Source organism: Esox lucius, chromosome 13 (genome assembly GCF_011004845.1).
Source record: "Esox lucius isolate fEsoLuc1 chromosome 13, fEsoLuc1.pri, whole genome shotgun sequence".
In the NCBI taxonomy this organism is placed as follows: Eukaryota; Metazoa; Chordata; class Actinopteri; order Esociformes; family Esocidae; genus Esox; species Esox lucius.
Window position 1 is genome coordinate 10,166,106 of NC_047581.1, and position 22,566 is coordinate 10,188,671.

The 22,566-nt window shown below is 41.9% G+C and overlaps 1 protein-coding gene across 1 annotated transcript in view; it reads left to right on the plus strand.

Annotated features, from left to right (window-relative positions):
• The window catches only part of ipo11 (importin 11), a 168,155-nt gene that overhangs the window by 57,227 nt on the left and 88,362 nt on the right, over nt 1-22,566 (plus strand). Inside the window, exons 16-22 of the mRNA XM_010892441.3 lie at nt 1,569-1,695; nt 4,199-4,232; nt 4,353-4,393; nt 5,605-5,721; nt 10,747-10,860; nt 11,561-11,676; nt 20,714-20,790. Coding sequence (XP_010890743.1) covers nt 1,569-1,695; nt 4,199-4,232; nt 4,353-4,393; nt 5,605-5,721; nt 10,747-10,860; nt 11,561-11,676; nt 20,714-20,790 — 626 coding nt within the window. The remainder of the gene's footprint in view (nt 1-1,568; nt 1,696-4,198; nt 4,233-4,352; nt 4,394-5,604; nt 5,722-10,746; nt 10,861-11,560; nt 11,677-20,713; nt 20,791-22,566) is intronic.

Sequence of the window (22,566 nt, forward strand, 5' to 3'; positions counted from 1 at the left end):
CTATCAAACATAGTTCACATGGCGACATCCCTAACTGATCTGACTACACTGCTAGGTTATTGTTTATTTGACAATAGATTATCATCCATACTTGTGGTATCGCATTAATAGTGGTTTTGCTTTTGAAAATGTGGTTAATTATGAGTATGATCTGGGTGATATGCCCACAGCAATTGAGTGTTGGCAGTCACAATGCATTTGGCACATCCACACCTATTAAATTCCCTGGCTCGAGTAGGTAGTGGATATAAAAGCCTGTGTGTTCATCAGATTGATTGGTTTTCCCTTGGAAGTAACGATAGCTTATTTTCTTTCATGCATAGAAATATGTTGCACATTAAATATACAAGGCTGAGTTTGACCTAGTCTAGACCTATAAATTAGAAGAAATCAGCTTTAAAATAATTACAAACTTCAGCCAAAGTGTAAGAATGCTAATGTATAGGTTATTCAGTCTTTCAACACTTTGTAGCTTGGTAATTGTATACTGTGAAACTATTTGTTCGAACCACAATAATTGAATCTTTCCTTGTTCTCTTTCCTCCTTCCCCATCATGTAATTTGTTGGGTTTTGTTAAGATTCTGGAAATGGCACAGGGAGCTGTTTCATGTTTACATGTCATCTGCTCTCCCTGGTTTCCTGCCTCCCCTCCCCCCTCCTTCCCTGTCTTTGTCAAAATGGGTATAATAGTTCTCCAAGATGGGCTGTTTTTGCTGGATTGTGTTGGGCAAGGGAGAGCCAGCAGGCCACATCTAGTAGTTTGTAATATCCTGTCTGATAACAGGCATTCTTCCCATCTTAGTGTCTATTCTCTTGGGGCGCCATGACCACACGCACGCATGCACGCTCGCACAGGGGCGTGTAAGGTTCGGCTTCCTGTCCACAGGTAATAGGGTGTAGTGATAGGACACGGTCTCCGCCTGACGCAAATGAGAGCGCTATCTCTGACAGACACAAGCCATGACTAAGGTGAATATGTAGGACATTAGGGATTAGCGGATCAACCCTGTTAGGTTCGGAGGTTTGCCTCTGCAGAGGAAGGCACAGTCGTTTCATGTTTTTGACTTCACTTCCCTGTGCTAAAACGGATGACTCACTGCTTTGCTGTCTCTCTGTCACAGAAATGAGTGGAGGTGGTTTGACTGATGGGGCTTTGCCGCATGAATCCAATCTGCAACCGGGCTATGTTGATGTCACATGAACATGTGTCAGCGTCTTGCTGTCTTTCTCCCCCTCCCTCTGTTGGCCAAATACAAGCTGATTGGTTCCCCACCACTTTCTCTTGGCCAGATACAAGCTGATTACTTCTACCCGTTCTTACGTTGGCCGAGTACAAGCCGATTGGCTCCCCCACCTCCTTCTGTTGTCCAGATACGTGCTAATTCCCCCCCCGCCAAATAAAAGCTGATTGGTACTTCCCTTAAATTTGTTCTACAAATACAAGCTGATTGGTACTTTGCTTAAATTTGTTCTACAAATACAAGCTGATTGATTTGTTCCCCCCTCCTTCTGTCATCCAGTTACAAACTAATTGGTTCTCCCCTTGGTTCTCCCCACTCATGTCTAGGTACAAGCTGATTCGCCGACGGGTCATCTGGCTCATAGGTCAATGGATATCGGTGAAGTTTAAATCGGATCTACGGCCGCTGCTCTACGAGGTTATCCTTAGCCTCATGCAGGACCCAGACCTAGTGGTGAGAGACCCACACACACAGAGGAGCGCTGTGATTTATCTGTTGGACAGAGGTTAATGTGGTGCATACTGGTCCCGACAGGTGTTGCTCACATTTCATAATGCCGGACAAAGGGCCACAATGTTCAGCCGAGGTGCCAGGGCTTGTTCACTGGAAATCTACGTTGTCCTAACTTCAGGACACTAACCTGCCAAATTAGCCATGCTGACTCAATGTTGTACGCTGATTGCTTAGCTGGTTCTAATGAACTTTATGTCCATGATGGCTTACTGGATAATTAGTCAGCATCAATGATGCTCTATAAGCAGAAAATGTCAGAGTCGACTCTGCTCCGTCACATCTGGATCGAGGGTGCCTCTTTCTCATACAAGCAACCATTTGTCAACTCCAGTTGTCAGACCTGATCTCTACAGTGATCTGATGTAACCGTTCACTTTGCCTTTCAGAACACAAGCACACAACTTATCAGCCAGGAAATAAACACTGGGAACAATTCTGCCACGGTCAGAATGATATGATTCTAAATACTGCCCTAATTTATTTTACTCCGTTTCCCCTTTAATAACTTTGCAACAGGCATTTTTGCTAGAACATTATTGAAAAGTTTGCTATGAAAATATATATATATATATAGGTTGGTACATTCAGTATGTAAAGAAATGTCCAAATTTGGAGTGGGAAGGCTGCTTGTTTACATAGTCTTAGTAATATCAGAGTGTGCCGCAAGCCTGGCGTGAGAAAGACCAATGCACGCTCGCGCAGCGTTTATCAATGTTATTAATGAGGTGAGTCACACTAGTCTTAGATACTCATCCTGGCAGATAGCTGGCTGCCAGTGTGCCAGTTTTCTCACTCCTCATCCTCGTCTCATAAACCGCTATTGGAACACATCTGATTTCTCCATTGTTTACCTCAACCTCCTGGCGAAATGGCTTCCGTTTTTTGTTTTTTTTGCAAGGCTGTGCTCAGCGAGAGAGAGACGTCTTTCCAGAACATTCCCGTACCGTTAATCCTGCCTTATGGGCAGGGGCACTCTTCGACCCGCTTTCTTTGGTGTCGGGTGTGGACTGAGGAGGGATCCAGGAGAATGGCCTGCTAAATGCCTAACTCAGATCTTATATTGACAATCCTAGTCCTCCACCTGCTGTTGGAGGTTATGAGTAGCCGTCACCTGTGGTTGAGGCTGCCGCATTTCCCAGCTCTGAGTTCACCGGCTCTCGACCTACACAAGGAGTTTGGTCCTATGCTGTACCCCCCCCCTTGTCGGAATGCGTCTGCCAGAATCCAGATTCTTCAGAGGTTCATTTAAATGTAGCACTCTGTTCACACTGAAAGGGTCAACTGCCCTTTAGGCGACAACCTGTAGCCACCAAGAACATATCCTATCAACTGATAGTGTTGTTGTCTGTCAACAGTATGAATGTGCGCACTGCACTATGGAAGCCAAAGTGCCTTGCCTGTTGCCTCTCAACCGGCTGCTTCCATTGGAACAAAATGAGTGCAGTTTCTTTATCATCAGTGGGATGTAATCTGACTAAAAGGAGAAATTCAATGTTTCTGGAGGAGCAGAGCAAATATAGTTCTTAGCACTAGGAACACGCCGCAAGCAGTTTCATTCTTTTCACTTAACTGTCGCGATCATTGGCCCAGATGCCGTTTTGTCAATAAATGCACTGACAAGTAATTAATTTATCCCAAACAGGCGACATACTTAATGTGCCATTACATACTTGTTGGTTTGAATCCTGAGTTTTGATGGGCTGGTTGCTGTGGTACATGAGATGGTATACCATGGGTATGACATTAAATTACTTATTTCTGCTCTAGTTGAGTTGGTTGTTCATAATTGCATTATGACTTGCTGCAAGAGCTGGAAAAGCAAGCTTTTCCATTATGCATTATGGCTTCTCTGGGGTTTGTGATATATTGCCATTAAACCACGGCTGAGCGCTGTGTCCAGCATGATGCGTTGTGCCCGTAACCTGCTCTTAGAAATGGCGTATAGGCCATTTCACATGCCTTAATGTTTAAGTTTAGAGTTCACTCAGCGCACCCACACAGATAACATACACCTGACGGATTGTAGCTCCAAAGTGTCTTTCTTCATAGGCATCACCAAAATGTCCCCACAAGGTCAGATTTTGACTCTGTGTCAGGTTTTCTTTTGGGCTTTCCGTGATCACTCAAGACCAACACCCAGCCCTTCTCAACGTCAATTCATGATGGATTCGGGCCAGTTGCTTGGACTTGTTTTCCTGTTCTACATCAGCTCATTTGTTTTCCGTGGTAGACATAGAGCTCCATCACTGTGGCAGTGGTCCCTTCCATAGAGTAAATGTGAGGAGGAGGTACTCTGTAACGCAGAAGGTCGTGTAGCGGGGGCCTTACTCATCACACCTGAAGTTCATCCAAAACCTCTCTAACCCTTAACATCTCACAATGCCACTATTAAACCCCAGATTTGTTTGGCAGAGTACCAATGTTGTTGTATTGTATTCCATAGGTGCGGATCGAGACGGCAACTACACTGAAGCTCAATATCCTTTTCGTTGTTCAGTGTATCTAGAGCCACCTGCGTCTTTCTGACTGTCGTTGTAAAGGTCTGTTGGCACACTTGACCGACCTGTGAGTGTCTCTTAGCCTTAACACGCCATCACCTGTCGACGACTTTGAGTTCCGGACAGAACAGTTCTTACCGGTAAGTTGAGGACAAGGAAGCTGTGTTTTAGTCTTGCCCTTTTTTTAGATTGGCCAATTGTTTTGTAAATGCCTGTTGTGGAATGATTGTTCATACACAATAATGATTGATTTAAGGTGTTCGAATTAACTGTTTAGAAATAGCAGGACATTTCTAGTCCCCCATTTTGTACATAGACCAAAGTTATTTGGACAATAGGCTTCACAGCTGTCTCTTATTAAGCAGTTGTTTGTTTATGTCATTAGTGCATGCCCTTGATAGCTTACTGATGTCTGACACGACAAGCACTAAAAATGTCAACACAATTCTGACTGACATCATAATGCAGATAAATCTAAGAGAGATGTTGCCCACGAGTTGTGATTGCTAGTATCAACTGTTTGGTGCAGTAAGAATAGGAAAGTTGCACAGCGAAGGCAAATGACCTTCTAAACCAAGCAAGACCTCAACCGTGAATGACCAAAATATGCTCATCATTACGAAGAAATCCCAACAAAGAACTGTCCGACAGATCAGGAACCCTCTTCGGGAAGTAGGCATGGATGCATGGATGTAGACGTTATCAGACAAACTAAAAAGGGTGGAGTGAAAGAAGTAAAACAGCTTCAAATAAAGTATTTCCTATCACCCACAGGCCAATTCTATCACCCACCCTGAATCCACTTGAGCATGAGTTTGACTTGCTGATGACTGAAGGCAAACATTACCCAAAACAAACAGTAGTTAAAGATGGCTGGTGTACAGACCTGACAGAGAATAGCCAGGGAAGACACCCAGCATGTGGGGATGTTTATGGGTAGGAGACCTCAAGCAGTTATCGAATGCAAAGGATATGCAACCAAGTGTTAAATATAATGACCCTATTTAAGATTGTTTGTTTGTCTAATTACTTTTGGTCCACTAAAATGTGGGTGACTATATATATGAAAAAGGCTAGAAATCCTACACGGTTCATGGTTTATATATGTAAATACCCTCAGAAGACAGTCTCCTGTTAATTGTTTGATTTCAAATCCAGTGGGCTGGAGTACACACCCAAAACAACCAAACCTGTGTCAGTTTCCAAATTCTTATGGACTGCATTGCATCTTCAGCCTGTTCTTCTCTCTTTTTCTCTCTAGTATCTGGAATATATATTCAGCTTGCTGTTCAATCTCTGTCTCAAGTATGTAGTCCATACTCAGCTTGCTGTTCTCTCTCTCTCATTGTAGTATCTGGAGTCTATATTCAGCTTGCTTTTCCAGCTCTTGCAGCAAGTCAATGAGTGTGACACCAAGATGCAGGTTCTCCACGTCATCTCCTGTGTCATCGAGAGGGTGAGCATCCAGGTGAGTGGTTTCCTCTAACAAGTTCACGGCACTTGATATTTTTGAAGGATTTTTTTGTCTGCTAACATGCTTTAAAGTATCCAATAACATCTTGTATAATTTCTAATCTCCTTTTTTGAACCAGTATTCTTTTTTTAAATGTAATTACATTCTCTTGTCCATTCCATACTTGCCCACACTCCTCTAATTGGAGAAAACCCAGAAGACCCTTCAACATTATTGACATCTTTTTTTGTTCACCAGTACGGTATCATTAGTTGACCACGCCACCTAAAATCTCCCTAAATAAGTAACTGGGTCAGCTCAAGTCATATTTAAAGTGTTATTTTTATAAGGGAGTTAAAAGTTTAAATAATGTATTCCAGCTGCTGATTATCAGCTGTCAGTATAGACAATGAAAACATCACAATTGAGCATAGAGAATGCCCATCTGCATGCATTCATCGTAGCATGTATGCAATTGAAGATCAAATAATGCTGTTACAATATCAATCTTGATTTTTTTTGAATAGGCATGCTATATTGCTTTTATGTCTACCTGAACGTGTTATGTCCATGTTAAAGCTGTTTTGTCTATAACTCGGAATATTTTGCGCCATCGACATTCATGAACAGATGGATTTTTAAGTCCTATTTGGCTGGCAAGACATGGTTTGATCTCTACGTTAACAGCAGGATGTTGATGATTTTAGCCTAGTAGCCAGTTCACCAATGATAAGGGATTTAATTAATTTAATTGGTCATGAAAGAATTATGGATCAGTCAGAAGTTTGGACACCTAGTCATTCAAGGGTATTTCTTTAATTTTACAATTTTCCACATTGTAGAATAATAATGAAGACATTAAAACTAGGAAATTCCACATATTGAACCATGTAGCAACAAACATTTTATTTGCCATGATTACAGCTTTGCACACTTATCATTCTGTCAACCTGCTTCTTGGGGTAGTCATCTGTAATGCATTTCAATAATCAGGTGTGTCTTATTTAAAGTGTGTTTGTCGAATTTCTTTCCGTTTAAATGCTTTTGAGCCGAGCAGTTGTTTTGTGACAAGGGAGGTTTGGTATACGAAGACAATCATGTCTGTATTGTGGTAGAAACAGCTCAAATAAGCCAAGAGAAACAGTCCATCACTATTTTAAGACATGAAGGTCAGTCAATCTGGAACATTTTAAAAACTTTAAAAAAGTTTCTTCAAGCGCAGTCCCAAAAACCATCAAGCGATGGTTGAGGACTGCCACCGGATAGGAAGACCCCGAGTTACCTTTGCTCAGGATAAGAATATTAGTACACCAGCCTCAGAAATTGTCAATTAAATGCACCTCAGCCTGCAGCCCAGAAAAATGCTTCAGAGTTCAAGTAACAGACACATGTCAACATCAGCTGTTCAAAGGGGACTGCATAAATCAATCCAAATGTGACTTTTGATTTCAACCGCATTTTTGTCCTACGCAGAGTAGGTGAGTAGATGATCTTCGCATGTGTGGTTCCCACCGTGAAACATGGAGAAGGCATGATGGTATGCGGGTGCTTGCTGGTGTCTCTGGTTTATTCAGAATTCAAGGCACATTCAACCAGCAGGTCTTCCTCAGCATTCTGCAGCGATACCCAGAATATACCTCAAGGCTGTGTAATCATTATCAATCAATCAAATTTATTTATAAAGCCCTTTTTTACAACAGCAGTTGTCACAAAGTGCTTTACAGAGACACCCGGCCTTAAACCCCAAGGAGCAAACAACAGTAGTGTTGAATTTCAGTGGTTAGGAAAAACTCCCTAAGAAGGTCGAATTTTAGGAAGAAACCTAGAGAGGACCCAGGCTCAGAGGGGTGACCAGTCCTCTTCTGGCTGTGCCGGGTGAGATATTAAGAGTCCAATTGGAATAATAAATACATTTCTCTGGACTAAATCCAGAGTCTATTTGATTTTAGACGAGGTCAGAAGTATGACCAGGTGGACAAGGACAGGGACAGCAACGGGCCAAAACCAGGTAATCCGCAGGTGTGGACCAGGACCTCATCTCCTTCTAAAATTGAAAACTGGAGGAAACTGAGAAAAGTTAGTAGTACATCCCTCATACCCCCCAGCACAATAATATAGCAGCGTAACACCTTGGAACTGAGACGGGGGGGTCTGGTGACACTGTGGCCCTACCCGGGGGAGGCCCCGGACAGGGCCCAACAGGCAGGAAATCAATCCAACCACATTGCCAGGCATCAACCAAAGGGACACCCACCAACCGCAACCTCCCTGAATGAGGGCCGAGTATTGTTAGCGGCGTACAGCCCAATTGCACAAGTGCGCAACAGAGAGTCAACAACAAGCCAGTGACTCTTCCCCCAAAAGGCATTGGAGGGAGGGCATCCCAGTGGCGATTATTTGACCTTAAAGGAGAGTGATGGGGTGCTGCATCAGATAACCTCTCTTCCACAATCATTTGACCTCAACCCAATATCAAGACGGTTGGAAAACTATTCCAGGTGACTACCTCATGAAGCTGGTTGAGAGAATGCCAAGAATGTGCAAAGCTGTCATCAAGGCAAAGAGTGGTTTCTTTGAAGAATCTTGTTGTTGTCTTTTTTTTTATAGTAAAATGTGGAAAATTGTGAAATGAAAGAAATACACTTTTTATGAATAGGTGTGTCCAAACTTTTGACTGATACTATTTACACTTTTATTTCCAGTTGTTTCATTATAATTATTAATGCATTGTGTGCAGTGTTTAAATGATTGATTACTGTCAAGGGATTTTTTTTACTTTGCTTCCCACATGAACACAACTTTAATCATCAAACCTGGTAAATGTTAGGCCACTGATGGGGTCATTGGGACCACCTCAGACTTCATTCTGGATGCAAAAGTGTTAATTAGACTGCTCTGTTGGCTACATGGTTTGATGTTATTTAACCCTCAAGGTTTCAGGACATGGCATTTACTTGTTTTTCCAAAAGGTTTCACTGACGCCCTCCGGACCTCACCCGTACTCGACCTTCGGCCTACATTAGAAAACTTGAGGGAAAACCCTGTTTCAACATTTAAACATGTTCTAGTTAATTATTAAAGAGCATCCAATTACCACCATCTTTACCTCTCCAAAGGCTGCAATTGCCACTGAGGCAGCCTTTTGCCAACATTATGTTAAAAATGGCATTTGGAGTGTGGGTGTCGTGCGCATGGCGTCATGTGGTCTTAGGCCTGGGGCGGTGCTGAAGTGCTACTCATAAACATTCTTCAAGGTTGCCAGGTCTGGGATAGCGATGTTTTTCAGAGGCAGAGATGTGTTCGGATATGCACGTCGAATAGAATTCTAGCACGTCGTTTCAAAACACCACAGTGTTAAAGGAAATAAGATGCTGTGGCATCCATCGTCTTCCACTCCCCAGGGGGACAGCCCCTGCTATTAAGAACAGCCATCCTGTAACCGATATGCAACATTTCTCAGCCTGCTCTCCCTCAGGCTAACAGGATATAAAGCAACAGTCAGAGAGGTGATGCAACCAATCACTCGTCACTTCTCAGACAATCAAATTTGACCGCAGGGTTTTGACTTCTGTTCGTGTCCAGTGTCTGTCGGTCACACACTTTTTTAATAGTCACACACCTATCTTATAGTGAACTGGTAGTTCGTTTGAGCACGATTAAACTCTTTACTCACCCTTTTCTAGTTTTTATTTAGTCCTTTTTATATTTATGGTATTTTTGGAGAAGTGTTATGATTAGCTACGTGCAATTCAGATGTTTATGCTAAATCCGGCTGCGGCAGAGTTGTCAGCCTTTTGATGCTCTTTGAACTTAAACCCTAATCTTCTGTTGGTGGGGTGTTCTGGTTCTTTTTGGCATTTTGTTGACTGGTTGCCGTTCCAGGCTGTCTAAACTGCGTGTGAGAGCTCAGTCACATGACTATTCCGTCACACCTCACAAGGAATTATTAAGGCCATGAAAGAAAGTATTCATGGGATAGAAAAAGCCTAATGATACCCTTGGTTGGAAATGAGCGATATTAGATTTAATGTGGTTTTCTGTCCCTCTCTTTTTATTCACTAATTAAATTACCCTCTAGAATGGCTTGGTCGGCTCACATCTTCTTTAAAGATCTGTCGGAGGGGACCCCCTTTTTTCTTCCACTGCTGAATTTAAAAGCCTTTCTGGGATTCTTTCCCTATCTTCTGCTCCTTAAAAATGTGTAACAGTGCAAGGAATCCAATCAGTGTGCTTTGAAACAGCGAGGGTGTGTTGAGGAAGAAGGTTGAGGGACAGATGTTAAGGGTGAGAGTCTGAGCAAGTGGAGAGAGATTTAGAGTGGATGGGAAGTGTGTGGGGAGAAGAAAATCTCTCTAGTTTCATTTTCAAGTGCCCAAAGAGTTTTGGTGTTTGTCCCGTTGCACTGGGTAGTTTTAAATCGGCGTCCCTCGCTGATGTCCCATCGTCTGGATCCATTCAGGGCTCCGTTTGGGCTCTGTCAGCATGACTATGACTCCAAGTAATAAAGATGCAATTAAAATGCTCCTTTGGCAGCCTTTTCTTTGCGTGTTTGCGCATGCTACATTTAACTCACTCTGAGCTCCGAAGTGCGGTTTTATGTGTTTGAGTCTTTCGCGGCAGTTAATTGGACATTCACCCGTTTTGCTACTATCACCAAACTGCAAGTGAGTGCATTTCAGGGAACATTAGCAACCAGTGAAGAGTTTGTCTGTTTGTGTTGCGTATCTACAGACAAATGTGTCGGTTGTGGCTGCTTAGGACCAAACGTGTGCAGAAACTATGAAAGGCATGTCGAGATAACAAACCATACGTGTCTTTGAAATGGTTTTGCTGGACGGAAAGGCATTCTTGTAGCGGTGAAACAGGTGGAACATGTATACACTCCGACTAGCAATACTAGTCGGCCTGTAAAGATATTGATTTGAATGTTGTGTTTTCACTCGTTCACACGGCATAAAGGCCTTTGTTTGGGTTGAATGAAACGCTCTTCTGACTGGTGTCGTTATTGTGGATTTGTGTTCTGGTGGTGTTTTCTTTCAGATACGGCCATATGTAGGGTGTTTGGTCCAATACCTGCCTCTGCTCTGGAGACAGTCAGAGGAGCACAACATGCTGCGCTGTGCCATCCTCACCACGCTAATTCATCTGGTGCAGGTAAGACACACGCACCATCTTTCCCTATGCGCGTGTTGCCTGAGCGTGTGGTCACCTGCCAGTGGGTGACATAACATAGTGTATGCATTTTCTGTTGTATTATTTTTTTTTAACACTTTAATATTTGTTGTGCTAAATATTTTGACGGTATGTATTTGATGTAACACACACACACACACACACACACACACAGTGTATGTAAGATTTAAGAAGGGTTTCACAAGGCTGAGAGACAGAAGAACTGAACATGGATGGGTGATTGACAGGCCTTGAGGATCATTTTGGGGGGAGGGGGTGAACTCAGCTTGTTCTGACCAGAGAGGCCACACTCTTAGTCCACCAGCACTCTGTTGTGTATTAAATTCTGTAAGGAAACGGCCAGCAACATTCCCTTTACTGTCCACTTGGAACGTCCATTTAGCTCTATGTTTAGTTTATTATTTTTGCACTTGCTTAGTTTAATATTCTTGGAGAGATTGCTGTTCATGTTTAGAAAGAGAGGGGTGGAGCTCTATTCTGGTTGAAATAACACATGAACTCAGGTTCACTTCAGTTCTGGGAAAGGCAAGTGTCGTCATTGTAGAACGATATGGCCTTTTAGCATTGATTGCAACCATGGACACACTACAGCTCTTCGTAATGTTGAACCTCTCAACACGTGCTAAGTGCTAATATAATTTCCTGTGTGACGTCATCACAGGGCCTGGGGGCTGAGAGTAAGAACCTCTATCCGTTCCTGCTTCCAGTGATCCAACTGAGTACTGATGTCTCACAACCACCACATGTGTACCTGCTGGAGGACGGACTGGAGCTCTGGTATGACCGCATCAAATATTAGCTCAAACTTTCCCGTAAAGTTTTTGGATGCTAATGGGCAGTTTCTCATTGGAAGAAAATGTCAGAAAGGGTGACATGAATACTACAACTAGCTCACAGGGGTTTTATCAGTATGTTGATTATCCCCCGCCAAGACATATTTAACAAAGGTCTGGTGGAACACTGCGTCTTTCTTGGCGTGTGTTAGCCAAAAAGAATGTCGGCCCAGTAAACTAACGCGACAGGCATTAGTACATTTCAACAGTCTTTTCCCAAGAGGATATTCCCCCATGTTTCTTGTTCACCCAAGGAGCAATCACCATGTTGTGATGTTGAAAAGCCCAGCATACAATGCAAATGGGCTATCTCAATAGACGCTGCACTGTCTCTGGGCATAACAAGGCACTTTGTGCTTTATTAAAACATGTTCATTGTGATAAAAGGACGTGGCTCTTTACTGATTAGTTTCTGTTTTACTATTATCAATTTGCTGGCTTGGGTTAGACTGGGTGTAATTCAATGATCCCATGTCAGAAATGCCGCTCCGTTTAGTGCCACTCACTGCAGTCTTTTGATTTGCTAAAAACATTATTATTTGATGAGGCCCCACCCATCGAATGATAGGGAGTTCCTGAAGTCCAACACCGTGCGCGGTAGCCCGTGGACAAGGTTAGTGTGCGGACAGCAACACAATTCTCCCAGCAGTTGAGACTCCAAGGTGCGGCGCGAGATTAACAACTGCGATCATTACATTATTTATTATCCTGCAATTAAATATAAACATAATGGGAAGTCCTTGAGTTTCGCTTGGCAATGTCTGTACAAACCCCACACACACACGCGCGCCCACACGCGCACAAACACCTGTCCACACTGTGATTTTAACAGCGTCTGTTAGGGCTGCACAATATTTCATTTCAGTATGGACATTACGATGTACGCATCTGCAAGAGTCACACCGCAGAACGTGCGATTTTGTAAGGTAAACATATCAGTCTACAATGTACATTTTGTTCAAATGGAAAACCAGCATTATATCTGTCTGATATAAGGTAATACGAGAAATGCAAGGCACAAGTTGAAAAAGAGCTGTCACAAGTGGAGTATTATACAGCAACAACAGACTTGTGGTCCAGCAGTACAACGGAGACCTACATAAGTCTGACCGTACACTTTATTGATGAGGACTTCTACCTGAAAAGTCGCTGTTTGCAAACTGCATTTTCCCAGAGGATCATACAATTGAGAACATTCCAACAGGGATGAGAGAAGCTTTAGCTGATTGGGGCCTAGATGAGAGTCGTCTAGTCTGTATTACAACAGACAATGCCGCAAACATGGTGAAGGCTGCACCTGAACAAGTGGACCAGATTGCAGTGCTTTGGCCACAGACTGCATCTTGCAGTTGCTAAGTTGTTCCCAATTGCGCATTCAATTTTACTACTGTTGCTATTGCTATACTATTACTGTTACATATTATTACCTAGCAACCTGTTCTGAAATATAACTTTTTTTCATGAGATTCATACATTTTTATTGTAGAGGATGGGGCTGGGGAAGAATGAAGGATACATACTGTCAGGTTGATAGCCAAAGCTCTTTCTGAAGACATCCTGTATTTTTTCATATCGCAATTTATATCGCAGAAAAACAAAATATCGCAATGCCAGTTTTTTCCAATATCGTGCACCCCTAGCGTCTGTCAGCCACCTGAAGGCACATGTTTATCAGGCACTTACAGCTTCCACACACACACTCTCTCCTCATTATTATTTTTCTTTCACTGCTTTCTTGTTTCAAATTAGTTTTCTAGAAGCAGCAAAGCAAATAACCACTTACAAATGTAGACAGGCTGTGTGCTTGAGTATTTAACGTATTTACAAATAAGACGACCAATACCGAATGAAGTACAGATCGTGTCAAAGCCTGCTAGGATCGTGCCGTAATCTGTTTTTCGCGTGATAATTGAAATAAGCCTTAGTTCGCATCCTAAATAAACTACTAGTGGACACAACTTCAGCAATGGAACGGTCACACTTTTCGAATGTGCTTTGCCTTGAATTGCTGTAATCTATGTAAAACTTTTCTTGGATACCGTATCTAAGGGTTGTTATTCTTCCTATTTAGCTTTAAAAGATTAATTGGAGGGTGGGTTGAGTGATCGAAGTGTGTTAGAAGGGAGAAGTTTGCTTGATGTTGAGAGCCCCTCATTTTGAATCACCTTAACATAAAGGGTGTTGTACCTACCTGTTCTGTAATCTGGAAATATATAAGAAGTTATTTCAAGGGAGGTCATAGCTTTCCTTCAGCAGACCAAAGCAGGTATAAAGTCCCTCTTTTCCCCCGCACAATTTTCCCTCTTTTCAGAAGAGTTTTGCTCTGATAATAGATCATCACTGCATATTTACTATGGCTGAATTGCCCATGCAACACTTTTATTGTCAGACCATTTTTAAGGATATTTCAATTATATTTAACAAGTTGAGGTAGAAATGTAAATAAGGCCTGAATTGAAATTAGCTTTTTTTATTCTAGTGGGTCGTCTGATCGTCCATTCGCTTTCCCTGCCAGACTTGAGTCGCCCCCACATTATTTCTGCCTCGTGCGCAAATTCATGTTCTTACACTTACGACCAGCGTCAGCAAAAATATTCCTGGATGTGAAGTAACTTGCAGCAGCCAGTAATAATGACAATGCCAGCCTACACATGCACTGTATTCATTTATTGATGCTTCGGTGGCGGTTGCAGCAGGAGTGGGGAAGCGCGATTCATGCCTTACAAAAATGTTTACAAAGTGTTGACACTTGAACATGATCTCGCTCCTAAAAACAGCATCTCTTTCCCACGTTAGTTGACTGTCACTCTTTAGTCACAGTCTGTTAGACGTTTGGAAATGACAGTATCAACTTGGCTGTGCGCTCTTGGAAACAGACTCTGTGATCTTAGCTGTGAGATTAGAAAGGAATACCATAGGCCTTTAGACACACTTTATTTGGTTTTGGGGGCTGCTGAGTTGCGAGAGTTTGTTCATTAATCACATGAAATCATTCAAAATGGTAACAGCTGGCCTACCTGGTCACCCAAAAGAAGTGCACCTGCTACCAACAGTGCATGATGAATTACAGTGGCTTTTTTATAGAAATGCTTAGCTAATGCCTGATTACACTGGCCAACAAAAAATTACTTTTGGAATGTTTCCTTAACTTCATTAGTCAAATCTTACTAATTTTGGGGTGAGAAAAACAAATATGACAAAGAACAATATTTATTAGCTCTAGTTTCTGTGATATACAATATGTGGAAATATTTAATTTTAACGTATTAAGAGAAAATTATACCAAAATGATGCCAACACCATTGAAAGTGCATTTAAAATTTCTATAATGTCAGTTATATTCTAAGAGTTCTACATTGATCGATGAATACCTGGCAGGTGGTTCAGTGTGAAGAGAATCATGTGGTGGCTTCATGAGATCTTTTTCTTTTGGCTTGGCTCTTGTAAGTAAATTCCGGAGCATTCCTACACACAGACCACCAGTAATCCGCAAGCATAGCTTCATTCCAATGGCCCTGATATCTTTGTTCCATTACAGAAATATCCTGATGGAATCTTTCTCCGTGTTCATCACTGACAGCTCCACAACTAGGAGGGAAAAATCTAGGTGGGAGTGGAGAAAATGGATTTTAAGGGACATATTGCATCCTAGTTGATGGTATTTTTCCAGAAGTACTGTCACCAACTGAGTGTAGTTATCATCTCCATTCTCGTAGTATAACTGAACAAGAGTTGCAACATATATGTGGAGCCCATGACTTATCCTGGTCCCTGATAGGCATCAGATTGCGTTTCTGTGACGAAAATGTTATTTCACCACATATGTAACAGAAATTATTCACTAAATGTACACATTTTCGTGGTATTTTTATATAACATATTTTACACTTCAAAACAATTATGTTTATAACCTACAAAACATCTGGGGAACGTTCTGTTATGTCAGTTGAGAGGTGTGAAAACTCAAAAAACTCTAACAAAATTACGTCACTATCTCCAAAGCAAGAGCTAAGCGGTAATTTTTATGGTGATTTTGGGATTCAGCAGGTGGAAATACATAAGAATTCGCTAATTTTGAGGCCGAAACATTTTCATTGTTGGCCAGTGTTATCTAATAATGTTGATACTTTTATTACTGGAATGAAGGGGTATAATTCACCTCACGCAACACATTTCTATGATGTACGTTATTAGATAATGTAAATAGGTGATGAAACCAAATAAGGAACCAGGCAAGCCTCGTTCAGCCGGCCTGCAATTAAATATGATATTGTTTTTTGCCCTGACTGTATTCGAACTCAGGTCTCCCGCATGATTGGCAGTGTCTGTAACCACTACACCACAGTGCTACATGTTTGCCCAATGTCAGTATAGCATCTTGACATTAGATCATTTTGTCACGCATTAACTTCATGTGAAGTTTGAATATTTCACTAGACAACATTAAGCGTTGTGTTAAACTGATTAACGTTCCTAGTTTACCTCCACCAAGAATAGCATCTATGTAATCTATGGTTTTTGCCACTGGCTGTTTTAACAGCTTATTAGCCAGTAATAGGCTTACTAGTATCTAACTTATTACTGCTTGGAACTTTACACAGCGAAAGTTTTTTCATGGCGCAAAAACTTTCATTTTTGTTTCATTCGTGAGTGACGTTGATACAATAACTATCAATATAAGTGATAATAACAGACTTTTTCGTCAGGTGAAAAGACGAGAGAATCGTGCAAACCCCTACTCTTTTACTGCCCAAGGTGTTTGTATCTGGCCTGTAAAATCATGAACAGACACAAGATTTGAATGCGGGACCTGTTGGCTGCATATCCGTGTTTTTAACCACTATGCTGTTTAACAAGTGTAGGCCGGTCGCATTCGCATTCATGTTCGCTCTTCTTGGCTGCTGGCCAAAACATATAGAGTACCATTCAAAAGTTTGGACAATTTGTGGAACATTTTCATTTGAATATTTTCCACATTGTAGAATAATAGTGAAGACATCAAATTTATGAAACTACACATATGGAATCATGCCACAACCAAAGGTGTTAAACAGGTCAAAATACATTTCATATTCTAGATTCTACATAATGAGGCTGGTTGAGAGAATGCGAAGTGTGCAAAGCTCTCATCTAGACAAATAAAGGCTACTTTGAAGAATCTATAATATAAATAGATTTTGACCTAATTTAACACTTTTTTGGGTTACTACATGATTCCGTATGTGTTATTTCATAGTTCTGATGTCTTCACTATTAATCCACAATGTGGGAAATAGTGAAAATAAAGAAATACTGATTTAATAAGTAGGTGTGTCCAAACTTTGACTGGAACTGTATGTTGTGATTTCTTTTTGTAACATTAGTAATAGGTTTAGCAACCAACATGAAATTAGCTGAGCATGTTTCCTACAAAACACAAATGCAACTCCCTAGAAAGTCTCTGGCTGGCTAAGTGCTTTATTTATCTTTAAATTAATCAAAGCTCATGTCGGCGTGTGAAATGGTTATGTAATTATAAAATATTTAAACAAACAGCACAATCAATGGGTTGAGCATGACTTAAAATGTACCATGTTCAACTTGGTAAAGATGATGTTCCTATTTTCCAGTCTGGAACAGAGAAAATCTGAAACTTTTAATGAATGAATGGAGAAATGACGCTCTTGCCCGGCCAACCATTGCCCAGTCACGTTCAGGTTGTTCTGTATCACACAGTTGCTGAGCAAATGTCACCCCAAATGTTACCCCAAATGCACTGCGCAGCTTATTGAAAACCTACTGGTAACTAAACCACTGTGTTACAATTCCAGTGATCTTTCCCATCTCCCTCAAAGCCTTTGTCTAAGAGCACAAAGCACAAACGGCTTTGGAACTATATTGTTCTGACAGAAATATCTAACCAAATCTATGTATCGTCTTGACAGTATCGACTGTGTTCCTGACCCGTTGTCCTTACCATCTACTGACTGATTTGGCTGTCATGCATAGACACACAAACATACACTAAAACGTTTTTTTATTATTATTCTAGAATCTCTTCTAATATTTTCTAAAAGAATATTGCAATATATCCCTATAGATTTTTAAAAAAGTTTTGCGATCACAATAATGAAAGGTTCAACCTGGACCAAACACAAACACAAACACCCTCCCTTGGCACACTGCCACTTTAACATTTGGCCAGTGGTGTTTCCGGGATCAGATAACTATTCTAATGAGATGTTTATCCACATATAGGCCTGAGGAGATGAGCAGTTGTTCAGTCAGGAGTCAGACCACATTCTTAAAATCACCCATCTGCTCGCTGCTGCTAAGAACACGCATGCGCGCGCACGCACGCACACAGACACACACATGCACGCACACACACATGCACGCACACACACACACACACACACGGATGCACGCACGCGCGCACACAGTAAAGTAACACATTTAATCTGCTTAAGCAAACCACCATGACCTTTTATTATTTTCTCTCTCTGTCACGCTCCCCCCCCCCATAATTCTTTCCTTCTCCCAACGGGCCACTTTAAGCCCATAGAATATTCAGGGGTGTGTAAGCGATGTTGCTCTCTTTCGGCTTTGCCTTTTTATCCTCGCAGATAAACAGTTGTGACCTAAGTACATGTTTACCCCATTTACTGAGTCATTTGTGTCAATAGTGCCTCTTTTTGTTTGCCCGCTTAGTCACTCTTTTGCAGTCTTTCTCTCTTTCGCCTCGCAGTCTGTCAGTCTCTCTTGCGCCCCGTCCTTACTGTCTCTCCCTCTCTTTCTCTAGCATCATTCGCTTCTTTTCTCTTCCAAGTTTGTTAATGCTTTCTCTGATGGCTGGGGATGATGAGTGCAAAGTACAGTGGGGAGAAAAAGTATTTGATACACTGCTGATTTAGCAAGTTTTCCTACTTACAAAACATGTAGAGGTCTGTCATTTTTATCATAGGTACACTTCATCTGTGAAGTGTACCTATGAAATAAAATTCCAGAAAATCACATTGTATGATTTTTCAATAATTAATTTGCATTTTATTGCATGACATAAGTATTTGATCACCTACCAACCAGTAAGAGTTCCGGCTCTCACAGACCTGTTTTTCTTTAAGTAGCCCTCCTGTTCCCCACTCATTACCTGTATTAACTGCACTTGTTTGAACTTGTTACCTGTATAACAGACACCTGTCCACACACTCAATCAGACTCCAACCTCTCCACAATGGCCAAGACCAGAGAGCTGTGTAAGGACATCAGGGATAACATTTTAGACCTGCACAAGGCTGGGATGGGCTACAGGACAATAGGCAAGCAGCTCGGTGAGAAGGCAACAACTGTTAGCACAATTATTAGAAAATAGAAGAAGTTCAACATGACGATCAATCTCCCTCGGTCTGGTGCTCCATGCAAGATCTCAACTCGTGGGGCATCAATGATCATGAGGAAGGTGAGGGATCAGCCCAGAACTACAGGGCAGGACCTGGTCTATGACCTGAAGAGAGCTGGGACCACAGTCTCAAAGAAAACCATTAGTAACACACTACGTTGTCATGGATTAAAATCCTGCAGCGCACGCAAGGTCCCCCTGCTCAATCGAGCGCATGTCCAGGCCCGTCTGAAGTTTGCCAATGACCATCTGGATGATCCAGAGGAGGAATGGGAGAAGGTCATGTGGTCTGATGAGACAAAAATAGCTTTTTGGTCTAAACTCCACTCGTCGTGTTTGGAAGAAGAAGAATGATGAGTACAACCCCAAGAACACCATCCCAACCGTGAAGCATGGAGGTGGAAACATCATTCTTTGGGGATGCTTTTCTGCAAAGGGGACAGGAGGACTGCATCATATTGAGGGGAGGATGGATGGGGCCATGTATCGCGAGATCTTGGCCAACAGTAAGAGCATTGAAGATGGGTCGTGGCTGGGTCTTCCAGCATGACAACGCGTCGAAACACACAGCCAGGGCAACTAAGGAGTGGCTCCGTAAGAAGCATCTCAAGGTCCTGGAGTGGCCTAGCCAGTCTCCAGACCTGAACCACATAGAAAATCTTTGGAGGGAGCTGAAAGTCTGTATTGCCCAGCGACAGCCCCGAAACCTGAAGGATCTGGAGAAGGTCTATATGGAGGAGTGGGCCAAAATCCCTGCTGCAGTGTGTGCAAACCTGGTCAAGAACTACAGGAAACGTATCATTGCTGTAATTGCAAACAAAGGTTTCTGTACCAAATATTAAGTTCTGCTTTTCTGATGTATCAAATACTTATGTCATGCAATAAAATGCAAATTAATTACTTAAAAATCATACAATATGATTTTCTGGATTTTTGTTTTAGATTCCGTCACTCACAGTTGACGTGTACCTATGATAAAAATTACAGACTTCTACATGCTTTGTTAGTGGGACAACCTGCAAAATCGGCAGTGTATCAAATACTTGTTCTCCCCACTGTAACACACTATGCCCACTTCATGTGTGAGTGGAGCTCTGCAGAAAAGACATTTAACCACTTTTGTAGAATGGTTTCAAAATGGTTCTCACATTACTACCCAAACTTATTGTGGAAGGCCTGCCTTGTTTTCAAATGCTAAGTGTGGCGTGTCTTTTGTTTCGTTTCGTTCCGTAAAGTACAGAAATGCTTCCACTGTCTTGATACGGTGACCTTGAGTTTGTCCATGTAATGACTGTATTGGCTGTGTGTGACCAACAAGTGCCTCAGATTGGGTTTGAGCAACTCCTTCAGGCAGATTCCTCTATTATGATCAAGCCACGCTGGGTGTTTATCTCTGTGGTGTGAATTTTCACACGCTGGCTTTTCTTCTATAGACATTCACATATTGCTTACCTCGAACAGTAATGCTCTTGAACAGAGATGAGAGATGTTTGCAGTTTTCCCTTGGGGCACTGTTCTCAGGTTGGAGTGCTCCTTTTGTGTTTCCTTTGCTCCTCTGTCTCCCCCTCATGATGTTCCCCCTCTCCATCACTCCTCCTGCCAGGTTGGTGACATTAGAGAACAGTCCAGCCATCACCCCAGAGCTTCTGAGAATCTTCCAGAACATGCCGGCTCTCCTGGGTGAGTCTGACAAGTGACAACATTGATGTGGAGTACTTTGATATTGACTATGGATTTTTGAATGATTATCATATGTTTCACTAATAACTATGGCACTGCTTCATCAGCAGAAATGCTTGTACATTCATCCTTAAAAGGATATAAATATATGTGCTGGAAGACATGGGTGAAAATAACCGAAATGCATGTTGTTTTTACTAACGCTTAATGACGTTTTGGTCCAGAAGATCTTGATCAGGTCAGAAATAATTGAAGTGCCCCTAGTTACCATCTCCCTTCTTGGTATCCATCTAAGATAATAAGTAGTATAAACAGCACTTTGGCTACTCTCCGTGACGTCAATGATTACACTCTGCCCTTTTGAGATGTGACTGAAGGGAGTGGAGCGACTTGAGTGAGCGACACTCTAAAGTGGAAATAAAGCAGTTTTACCTTGACACAGCCCCAGAATAACATTTTCACCAGTCCATATTTAATTTCTACTGCGTCACACAATGGACTAAAATGAGTCATTCACTGTGCTGTGTGACTGTCAGTCCGAAGTGGGAACAGAAACTTGTTACGTAAAATCTTTGGGGCCAGAGCATTTTAACCACTCTTTTCTTTTACTGACTATCCGTGATATCGATATTACAGTTGTCCTTATTGGGTACAACTTGAACTAATGAGACATGCAGAAGTTATCAGTGCCTACATTTCATTTCAGAAATAAAAAAATGATTGCATTTCCCTTTCTGTGTTTGTGGTACACTAATGAGGTTATTGAAAAAATGTGTGCAAATTTATCCAGTGACTGTCATGAATTTTGTTTTGGCAATTAGGCTTTTATTTCAGTTTACTCAGTTGAACTGTCAACTAGTTGTGCAATTTAAAAAAAGATATCGTTTATAGGGGTTTACTCTCTACTATTTGCCTGAATTGTTGCAGACTGACTGCTAGAGCCCTTCTAGACTATACAGTTATTAGCAGCAATAAGATGTATCCACTTAAAATGAATTGGCATCCCTATAAAGCATCTCTACCTCATTCACTTTAAGATTCCATTATTAAAGACAAATTGTCACCCTGGGGTCAAATTATTATTATGCGCTCATGACAGTCATCTTCCTCACTAGTATCTTCCTCATCTTATGAAAGCTATGATATCAGAAAACATTCAGTTTTTTTCTCTTTCTAATATATCTGTAGTGTAAATTATTGCCCCCCTAGTATTGTGTCAGGGAAGAAAAATAGGCCTAGGTCTCGGCTCTGATATAGGGTCACAATCCGTCATGTTCCGGGAAATGCGTCCAGGCCAGAAGAATCATGATACATCCATACTTTGCTGGGGCCTGATTGCGTGGAGCTACTGTAGTGGCTCGGTGACTTGTGGTCAGCAGCAATTCCGCAGGCCTGTCATATGCAGAGAGCACAGAGATGTGTGTGGTGCCGTGCAATGCTCCACAGCAGGGCGTTGCGGTTTTCTGGGGATATGGAAGGAGTTTCTTTGATCTCCTGCTGGGTTGGATGGGTGTGAACGGCTGTGTAGATCAAGGAATATTGATAATGGATTAGCGATGCGCTCTGTCCCCACGGAGGCTGAGGATGATTATCTCATATGGCGCACACCACTGTTTGAATGAGTCATTGTAATTGAAAAAAAATTGTAAACCAAAAACTTTGTCTTAGAAAAGTAATATACTCCTATAATCTTCACCTGGTAAGAAGATGGCTGGTCAACCCTCAGAGTCCAGGTCTCTTCTAGGTACCTTCCTTGGCTCCCAACCCTACTTGGGA